The following is an 11,031-nucleotide window of genomic DNA, read 5'->3' on the forward strand; positions in this document are numbered from 1 at the left end:
GCTGCGGAGGGTTCGAAGGGCATGGTTCCTCCCCTCCCGACGGCACCGTTTTGCCCTGTCCGGCCGTCCCAGTAGCTGGAGGCAGCCGCTTGCCTTGGACGCGTGGCAGCGTTTCCAACCCCAGCCCTTTCCGGAGCCCGCGGTCCGTCCCGGTCCCTCCTTCCTGTTCGAGTGGTTGCGCCAGGGAGCGGCCGGACCGGCAGGGGCAGGTGCCAGCGGAAGATGGCGTTTCCAGGGCAGCCGGTACCCGGCGGCGGTTTCTATCAGGGAGGGGTGAGCGGGGGCTGGCGGCGCTGAGCCCTGGCAGCGGGGGCTGGCGGGGCGCGGCCGCGCTGAGCCTGGGCTCGCAGCCGCCACGACGGCGGGGCAGCCTGGCTGAGGGGGGGCGATGACGCCTGGGACGCGGCAGCCCCTTCCTTGCCTTCCCCACCTCCCCGCTCACTGCCGGGGACATGAGGCGCTCTCCGGGCCGCCCCGCCCGCGGTGAGGGGCTCCGGCCTCGGCCCTCTGCCGGCCGGCTCTGGCCCTGCCCGGCCGCGGGGCGTCCGGCGGAGCTGGGGGCGCGGCCCTCGCCCGTCGGCGGAGACGGGTGGCTTCGCGGGGTCCCTGAGGCGGGGAACGCTTCGCAAGGCTGGGCGTGAGGGCGGCGGCATTGCGGCCCGCGGGGGAAGGGAAGGGAACCGCGTCCGGCAGGGCGCCGCCCGGCCCTACCCACCGCGGGAGGTGCTGCTGGGGCCGGGCCGGGGCGGCTGGGGGCTCCGCCCGCGGGAGGAGGGAGCGGGGAGGCGGCAGCTGCCCCTGAGCGGGTGCTGCGGCGGGCGGGGGTCAGCGCTGCGGCCGTCGCTCCCCGAGCCGGTCCCCGGAGCGCGGTCCTGTGACTCACACCTGGTGTGAAGCTGTCTTCCGTTCTTGGGGCGGGTAACGAGCTCAGCGGCTTCGAAGGGCAAGGGCAACTTCTGCCCGTGTCTGAGAAAGTGATATTCTTCCCGTGACGAAAGATAGGTATAGACGCCGTTACACAGATTATTGGTTCACCTCAGTCAAACAGATTTCACTTCTATCGTTCCATGGTTTTCCGTTAAGAATATGTTTTCTTGAAAAAATCCCATGCTTCATGCATGTTCTTCCAAATATTTTCCCTAGAGAAGTCTTGCTCAACTCTTTCCAAGTGGAAAGAAAAATCTGCAGTGCCTTAGTAGTCTTATCTTCAGTACCTCATTATCTGCTAGTAGTAGACTAAAATTCAGCCTTGATGTGATACACCATCCTGCATCTAGATCAGTGGATTGCCCCTGTGCCAGGGTTCACACTGATCTGCTTAAATTCTAATAAAGGTTGTCTCTCTTTTTTTTTTTTTTTTTTTAAGTAATTTCTTTTTTGGTTGGTTTGACCCTTTTGCATGTTGTGTGTATAAATCACAAGTTGATTCTTAAGTACAAACACTGCATTTTCGTAAAAGTTAACGGAATCATTTATTTAAAATTAATTTTCTTCTTAATTTCTGAAGTATGGAGGAGCTCCGGGAGGACCAGCATTCCCTGGACAAGCTCAGGATCCTTTATATGGTTATTTTGCTGCAGTAGCAGGGCAGGTAAACTTAAAAAGTGTTGTTTATTTCTTGGATTTATTTTTTTTCTGGGGAATAATTTCCGCATTAGTTTTTGGAAAGAGGAATGCCTAATACTTGCAGTGAGGAAAGCTGTTATTTCAAGTTTCTTTTTAAAAAACAAACAAGAACCGGAATGGTTTTACTTAGTCTATCTGCTATATGAAGCTGTATAACTATACCATATAGCTATATACTCACAGTAACTATAGTTTAAATAATGCTGTTAGTTTCTTTATAGTATGTGTGTGTGTAAATGCATACATATATAAACACAGGTGTATGCATGTACACGCTATATTTACTATATAAGTATATACAGGGACTATATAGTTGCATGACATGTAACTGAATTGTGGCCCCGCTCTTGCGTTGGGGGATGCTGTCAGCTTCAGGAAACAATGGAAAGCATGGGCTGTGGAGATGGCCTGGCTAAAAGCAGGAAATGCTAATAAGAGATCATTACGTGATATGAACAGGCTCACAAATTGAAAAACAGACTTGAGTTATGCCAGTATCTAGGTTTCCTGGTAGGATAGAGTGATTATTCTTTCAGAGCCATCCACAACTTTGATTTAGGCCTATTATTCTGCACTGCATTTTTAATTTCTTTGCTGTAATTCTGTGACACATATTGGTTTTGTAGGATTATGGATGTTACTGGAAATAAGTAGTTCTTGAACTGTATTACAAAGTTTAAGAGCAGATAAGTAGGTTTATTGAGCTGAAGTTCTGTCTTTGTTGGCCATATCCGTAGCTATTTATTGCACACTTCTAAGGTGTGTGCAAATCTAAAACTCTGTTCCTGGATCTGTTATCCATGGGTAGACATAACCACAACATTAAAGTTTGAATTTAGCAGATGTTAAAGATCCTATTTTAAGACTGTAATTTGAGTTCTTTTTGTTCTCTGTGTTATTCTTTTGAATTAATAATGTATCTTACAGTCTATATATTACTTGTTGAACATTGCTTATGAAAATATGTAGGCCATGTGTTGTTGTAGGAAAGGAGAAGAGTGGAATGATCTATATTGAGTGAGGCAGGCCTCTTGTAAGGTGGAGCCCAAGCTAAGAACTGCTGAAGATGCTGACAGTGTGCCTGCCAGCTGAGATGCCTCTGCATCCAGGAGCCACCTGGGTGTGCCAGGAACCAGAAGTGGAGCTGGTAGCTGATACTGGAGAAAAGAGGAAGTTCACAGTGTAAAGAGAAAGGGAAGTAACAGCAAAAATGATGCAGCGCTATGGAGAAGAGGTGGCAGGAGCTGGACCTCAGCAAAGCATAGACTGTCCCCAGGCCACTCTGGTGAGGTGTGGTTACAGAAAGCTGGAGGACCAGTGAGCTAGTGGGTATGATCAAGTTAGCGCTTAAGAGTAATTAAGTTAGTACTCTTAAATGCTTTCTATTTGTAGAAATCATTCCTTGTTGAAATAAACTGGGAAGCTTTTGAAATGTTATCTTTGGAATTAGAAGAGTCAGTTTCAGAGACTAGTAGCTGTGTAGAAGTAAAAACCCTGTAAGGAGACAGTGAAATGAAACAGATAAATTATCAGTTGCTTTTACAGCCATCTGTGCAAGTCTGTAAAAAGCCACATCTCACAGTTTTCCATAAGTACTTATTGTAGAACTAGTAAAGTTTTCGGTTATGGCTTGCTGCTCTCTGTGTTGGTTTTATGCCTGTATAGTACGTAATGTTGTCTCTCTGCTTTCTTTGAGGTAGTTTACAACAGAGATCTTGTCTTAGATTTGGGGAATTAGTTTCCATTATTTACAACAGAAAGTAAAAATATTGTTTCAAGTCTTTATTCAATTAATTGAGTCTGTCTTTTTAGGAAGTAATAACTTTCTTTATTTTTAGTCTGTTTGCAAAGCCCCTATGACTTGTCTAGTTTAACTGCTTAAGTTCTACTGGAAAAAAAAAGCCCATCTTTTTGGTAATGCTAACCATGATTACAAATCATGCTTTTCTGTCTTCCTGCCTATTTTAAACTTATACAGATCCTGCCTTTGTGCCTTTTAAAAGGCAAAAGGGCTTTGAAGAGATTTGCTGCTTAATATGCATGACTATTTCAAATATATATTTTTTTCCTGTGAATTTGAAGTTTTTAACACATCTATATAGTTAGACAGATGGAGTAGATTTGAAGCAATTTTAGGTTTAGCTGCCATTAATTTTACATAGAATCAAAACATCGTTACTCTTTTTTTCAGATCTTGTCAAATATCATTTAACATATTAGCTGCTATTTGTCCTACAAATAATGGTACTTCATTTCTGCAAGTTACCTGGCTCTGCCATTCCCTTCATGCCATTTAGTAGCATATACTTACTGGAGTTAAAAACAGTAGGAAAATGCTGCAGCAAATAAGTTTGTTCAAATATGAAGCAACTCTCATTCTCTATTAATTGCTTTACAAAAGTCACATTTTTTGTATCTACAGATACAATGTTCCATCCTTGAATGAGGTTAAATTACACTCAGACTCTGAACTGAACTTCATGTTGGGTGTGTGAGGAACATGACGTAGAATTCCAGCTACACTTGACTGGTCATTGTTTTCCATTTTTCCATGTATTGGCCATTGTTTTCTCTATTTGGCCCTGAGCAGGACGTGTTGAAAGCAAGTCATTTTCTAAACCGTGCAGATAGATATCTTTTCTGGATTTGTTTTGGTTTTCTTTAAAAGTTCTTTGCTTTCTGCTTGTTGTTGTTTTGCTAACAACTTACTATTCTCCAAAAAAACCCCATATATTTTTTTAGATTTCTAAGTCTTAAGGCTGTCTTGAGAAGAGTGTATGCATGATCTGGATTCCAGGTTTCCTACTGTAGCAGTGAGATCATAAACTTATAATCTAAAGTTACTACAATACCCGTTAAGTTAAAATGAGTACTTTAAGGAAAGCTGTCTTTCTGTTCAAAATTTTGTGCCTTGGTTTCTATGCAGCTGGCTCTGAACTATATGCTACCAATATTTGATGAGGTTGTTGGTTTGGGTTTTTTTTAAGTTTAGAGCAAACCTGCCAATCCTTTTCATTTTTTAGTACATCACTAGGTGGGAAGGCAAATGCATATTGCAAAATTATCAACTAAAGAAACATCATTAAAGGGGTGTTGTAAAAGGCAGTTTCTTTCATGTAGCAGACAGGTAATCAGTTGTTTTTTGAAAGGGTAACTAATATAATGCCACTGAAAAGGGAGTGGGTACTGGGAATAACCAGCCTGGGAGGGGGAATTAAAACAATAGCTGATACATCTTCTGTTATCGAAAGGATGGACAAATAGATGCTGATGAGCTACAGAGATGTCTCACCCAGTCAGGGATTGCAGGAGCATATAAACGTAAGTTAATGATTTAAATAAACCAACAAAAAAAAATTCCAATGCTAAAGCATACTAATTCATCAGCCATCTACTAGAACATGCTTGTAGCTGTGCCTTCTGCAGAGTTTTTTTATTTGCATGGTAAACGGACTTTCCATATGGACTACTTGGAAATGTAAATGTATGCAATTCTGTGCATGTAGGACTTCCCTTCTCAGCCTCCTTAGGTCCCCACTCCTGAGCTGTGGAGTTGGAGAAGTGCTTTGTTTTGTAATGAACAGCCAGTTATTAAAAAGGTGTTGTGCTTTGTTTTTAAATTGAGCTTTGATATTGACCCTGATATTCTGTGGCAGGACCCCTGTCAGTATACCTAGTGTCCAGTTTACAAAATCAAGCTTCTGTGAGTAAAACTGGTTTGCTCAAGTGCTGTCTATGGTGAAATATAAATGACCACTTTGACTGAAACCCCAAACCTTTATGGATTGAGATAAGAGCAAATTAATTCTAAATAGAACTTGAATTGCCTCCAGATTATCTGCTGTCACTTTTTCTAACAAGTAATGATTAAAAGCTCCTATTTGGATCAAAATATGGTATGGCTGTATACAGTGGAAGCAACTATATAATATTTCATACATTATAATATATTATCAGTATATAATAAAAAGCTATTTAAAATTTTATGTTTAGATGAAACTGAAAATCATTATTTTAATATAACTTAGTTTTCCTTTTTTCTAATTTAAACAGCTTTCAACTTAGAGACTTGCAGACTCATGATTTCAATGCTGGATGTATCCTTTACTGTGAAATGTAAACATTTCTGCATTATGTAAGCAAAGACGAGAGGGTGCCGAAAATTTGGGAAATGCTTTGTGTTTCCCATTCAGCACTTACATGACAAATATTTTGATTGGGGAACTGCAAAATTCCATTCTTACTCCTTTAACAGGATAAAATGATAATTCTAATAAATGAGGCTCTCAATGACTTATCTTTTTAGACCAAGTGGTATCCCTCTGAGCTGGGTGGATTGCTTCCCCATTGAATGTGTGAAGAGTCAGGTCTGGCAGCCCAGAATTGACTTTTTTTTGCAAATCACTCATTTTGCTTTTCAAGTTGACAACATTCTAGTCCTTCCTAATGAATTAAGGATTTGTACGACAGAGGCTGAATGCAATATAAGTCCCTGTAAGTCCTGTTGCTTGAAAAGATCAGGTTGGAATATCTAATAGATTGGTATATGGCCTTCAGCAGTAGGACCTATGGAAGACTTAGGTATACTGAGCAAGGTTGGAATCTGTGGAGCTTTTTAGTCAAAACTTTAATTGACACGTTCAAATGTTTTGCTGTTTAAAAAGAAAAAAGCAGAAATGGAACTGGAAGGTCTGTTAGCACACCCTGAACAAAGTGCTTAGAATGTGAGAGAACTGATATTCTAACTTAAAGTAGTTTTTCATTTGGCATCTATTTTTATTTCGGAAATGTATTTTAATGGTAACAGTTACACTACAGCACGTAAAAGAGAAGTGTGTGAACTAAGTGAAATGCACAAATGGCAAATACTTTCACTCAGAAGAAGTAAGGAGAGCAAGTTCTCTGACCTTTGGTCGGTAGCGTTATGTCCGACGTGCTGTAGGATGCTCTAGTTAGTTTTCTACCGGAAATATTAATAGTAGTAAAATATTGACCTTCAAGTAGTTTTTGTAACTACAGATGATAAAAATAAAAATTTCCATTGAAGAGAGGGCTTTTCACATTCTTTTCAAGTTAAAGAACATTTTTCTTAGCTTTAGAATTAGAGGGATATGTCTGGCACCCTGGGATTTAATGAGTTTCAAGAACTCTGGGCTGTGGTCAATGGCTGGAAGCAACACTTCGTAAGTTTTGACAGTGATAGAAGTGGTACCGTGGATCGTCAAGAACTGGAGAAAGCCTTGATGAACATGGGTAAGTTGTGAAATGTCCTTGCTTCTGATGCTGACTTATAGCATTTCCCATTATTAGTTACCCTCCTGCAGTAACTGACACATGATAATAAGGATTAAAAATGTATTGGATTCTGTTAGCTTACCTGTCTTTTCAGTATAGACTTTTTATTTTCAAATAGGATTTAGGCTAAGCCCGCAGGCAGTGACTGCAATCACAAGGCGATACAGCACTCATGGGAAGATTACATTTGATGATTACATCGCCTGCTGTGTGAAACTCAGAGCTCTCACTGGTATGCTGGATTATAGCCTTGTTACTATCATCCCCATAATACTTTTTTATTTAATGAAATCTGATTACTCAGCTATCTCAAGTTCGACTTTAACTTCTACATAACACAAAATAGGTTTCTTTCAGTGAAGTTTAAAGGTAGAACTGGAAAAATTATAGATTATGATATTTTTAAATCCCTATTGAAAAATGGCAATAAAACTAATGCAGCATTTATTCCAGTGACTAGAAGAGTTACGTTATCAAAATGGGGAAATTGTATTTATCAACAGAACATAAAGGGTTGTATATGATAAGTATACAACATCAAAAGGATACATCAAAATCAGTGTGACCAGCAGGTCGAGGGAGGTGTCCCTGTCCACTCTGGTGAGGCCCCACCTGGAGTCCTCTGTCCACCTCTGGGGTCCCCAACATAAGAAGGACATGGACCCGTTGGAGAGGGTCCAGAGGAGGCCACAAAGATGATCAAAGGGCTAGAGCACCTCTCCTGTGAGGACAGGCTGAGAGAGTTGGGGTTGTTCAGGCTGGAGAAGAGAAGGCTCCAGTAACACGTAAGTGTAAAGTAATGCCTTTCAGTACCTAAGGGGGACCTACAGGAAAGATGGAGAGAAGCTTTTTACAAGGGCATGTAGTGGTAGGACAAGGGTAATGGCTTTAAACTGAGGAGGGCAGATTGAGGTTAGAGATGAGGAAGAAATTCTTTACCATGAGGATGGTGAGGCCCTGGAACAGGCTGCCCAGAGAAGCTGTGGAAGCCCCACCCCTGGAAGTGTTCAAGGCCAGGCTGGATGGGGCTTTGAGCAACCTGGTCTAGTGGAAGGTATCCCTGGCCATGGCAGGGGGCTTGGAACTAGGTAATATTTAAGGTCCTTTGCAATGCAGACCATTCTATGAAAATAAAGAAGAGGAATGAATTGCAGTGTTCTTTATGAGTTCTCATTCATACGACTTGGGGAATTTAATGAAAGTACAATGCATTTTAAAAGAATTCATTAATAATTCTTACCTGGTTTCTGTTTTGTTTTCTTAATGCATTTTTGCAGAATGTTTTAGAAGAAGGGATACATCTCAGCAAGGTTTTGTGAACTTCCAGTATGATGATGTAAGTGAACTTTAAGGAATCAATTAAAGTTACAGGGTAAAACTTAAAAAAAACTTAAAACTGAAGACACACAGTAATGATCTGAGTTTGTATCTGTGTTCCTTATGCTTATGGTGTTACCTGGGAGCACAAAGTTTCTGGCTTTTTTTGAGTGTTGTCTCAAAAAGTTTTCATGTATTTTGTAGAGTTCTGTAAAATGTTGTTGTGTGTTTTTGTCTGTAATTCTTACCAGCATGGTTCAAGAAGATCAAGCTGCATCGCTTGCTAACATCACTTTCTGTGACTTTTTTGGTTTGTGTTTGTTTGTGTTGGGGCGGGGGGGAGGTTGGTTGGTTTGTGGGGTATTTTTGTTTTCGTTTTTGTTTGGTTGGTTTTTTTGTTTAAAGGCTTGTTAGGCATTTTTTCTTAGGAAAGGCTGGGGAGGTGCGGTGTGGACAGACACAAATAGCATTCCATCGGGCTTATAGGTTCTGGCTTCCCAACCACATCTGTGCAGGAAAAGGAGTAGATTCAAGTATTTCTGAGATTTTTTTCTTATTATTATTACGTAGATGCTTTGTTTTAATTATCCGTTAGCTAATTTTCATATTTAGCCTTAAAGCTTTGTTGTTTGTGGACTGAATTTGTTTATAGAAAAAGGGTAGTGACAATTGGTATTTTAGGAGAAAAAGTGAAAACTTGGTCTCTACCATACATCTAATAAGTGGTTATTCTTTTTTTTTGTTTCAGTTCATACAGTGTGTTATGAGCGTCTAAATCAAAAGGAAGGAAGCTGTGGGTGATCGTGATTAACATTCCGGTTTGTGTTTTGCCAAATCTTCCAGTGATTGTGCATCTCAATATTGGAACTTGCATATTTTATGAACACACTTGCACTTTTTTAGTTATGACAATTAATATAAACTAATCTTATACTGTCGATTTTTACTTCCAACCTGTGACTATTAAAGATGTTTTTATTTTCAAAATCTTGCAATGCACTGTAACTCAAATTACGCAGATCATAAATTTTTCTGTAATATGTTCACTTTTTTCCCATGATTCACTAAAACCAGTTCTGGAGTGCAGCTTACCTTTTTCTGTCTTAAACAGCATCATGTGCATCATGTAAGATGATACATATTGTCTTTGACAGTATAAGACACATGTACAAACTGAAAGAGCTTTTGGAATGGTCATTTGACACTGGTCTGTTAGAACATGGGTCAGTTTAAGTTGCTGATTTTAACAGCCAGCTGTTTCCAAGAGGAATCTGTGATGCCACACAGCGAAGACGACCTGTTAGAACTTGTCATAAGCAGGGATACAACAAAACATTGCAGAGAACTCTTCTAGCAGGGTGCTCTTGTGTAGGGGGGCTTTTGTTCCAGTAAGATTCTTACTCTGTTTCACTATATAAAACACTAAATTTTAAACATGTGAAAACTCCGCTGTGTCAGTTTTTACATTAACTTTCTCTGTAACAATGAATTTCTAAGCTGCCAGGTATCAGTTGCGCGTAAATTCATGTTTTTGTCTCCAGCCCTTGAAACTCTGTCTGCCAACCAACCTACAAGGGCCAAGCCTCACTTCAAAAAATTCTTGCCAGATCACTATTTCAGCAGTAATAACAGCAGTAATAACCAATGCTCTAGAATTCACTTAAAAGTATATACAGAAAGGCAAGACTTTTTAAGGAAAAAAAAAACAAACAAGGTCTAATTTGTAATGGAAATAAAAACAGCAAAGGCTTTTTGATTTGGCATGGGGTTTTGGTTGAGTTGGTGGTTTTTTTGGAGGGGAAGAGATTGACATTGTGTGGGAAGAGGGAGCAGCACAACTAGATGGAGGTACTTCAAATTTTTTCCAAAAAAATAAGTTAATGAAATTGTTGCTAGTCACTTCTACCTGCCATGAAGGAGTAATAGATGTTCTTTTGCTGGCCTTTTAAGTGCAAAGAATGCCAGAAGAATGTTAAAAGGAGTACATTTCTTATATTAGTAGTCTAGAGCACTTTAAGGGAGGTGGCTTTGCACTAAGGAATGAAAGCAAAACTATATGTCTGTGTATACGTCACTAGACAAACAACATAAATAATCCTTGGAGCAGAAATCTTGGTTGAAGATAGCCTAACTTTCTGACAATACTGTAAAATCCAGGTCTCTCGTTTCTGAGCTATAAACTCAAAGCTGGCTGGTCTCACTTAAACAAGCAACTAGTACTTTACTTGAGTTCAGAATCCTTTAGATATTACTTCTGGTTTCATTTCAGAAGGGAGTTGGTGTAGACATGATTACACTTCCATATTCTAATAATTGTACACTGTCCTGTTGCATGACAAGGTGGGAAACAGACACTGAATGCTACAGAAAGCATTTAGAACAAAATGACTCAAGTCCATAACAGTTTGTCTGACTGAAGCAGCCAGTGCTATAGTTCAAAACTTTGACAGCTGATGAAATTAGTAAGAGTATGAAGCAAAGGTGATTCTCCCTGTAGGGTTTTGATTAGACTATTTTGCATAAATACAATATTCATCCTTACACTGTTAATTTCACCCTGCAAAGGATGATGCATCTTAACCAAAATGCTTATTACACAGACAACATTTCTCTCACACTTTTGTTTGTGTTTCTGGGATTGACTGGGGTAGAATTGCCTTTATAGCAGCCGATAGGGTGCTGTGCATTAGATGTGCAAGTAGAGCAGTGCTGGTAAGACCGGTGCTGTTAGCTGTCGCTGAGTGGTGCTTGCACAGCAGCTGCCCCTTCCCTGCTGCTCACTTTGTGGCCCCA

At 40.6% G+C, this 11,031-nt stretch overlaps 1 protein-coding gene across 1 annotated transcript; it reads left to right on the forward strand.

Annotated features, from left to right (window-relative positions):
- Positions 1-222: 222 nt before the first annotated feature.
- SRI (sorcin) lies at positions 223-9,308 on the forward strand (the record flags this gene model as incomplete). The annotated part of the gene is made up of 8 exons (XM_080340082.1): positions 223-273; positions 1,508-1,591; positions 4,878-4,947; positions 5,680-5,723; positions 6,732-6,879; positions 7,040-7,153; positions 8,199-8,257; positions 8,987-9,308. 8 exons carry the CDS (start codon positions 223-225, stop codon positions 9,011-9,013), a joined length of 597 nt encoding a protein of 198 aa, XP_080196208.1. The 3' UTR covers positions 9,014-9,308.
- Positions 9,309-11,031: the final 1,723 nt, after the last annotated feature.

This window comes from Nesoenas mayeri, assembly GCF_963082525.1.
Source record: "Nesoenas mayeri genome assembly, chromosome: 2".
NCBI classification, from domain to species: Eukaryota; Metazoa; Chordata; class Aves; order Columbiformes; family Columbidae; genus Nesoenas; species Nesoenas mayeri.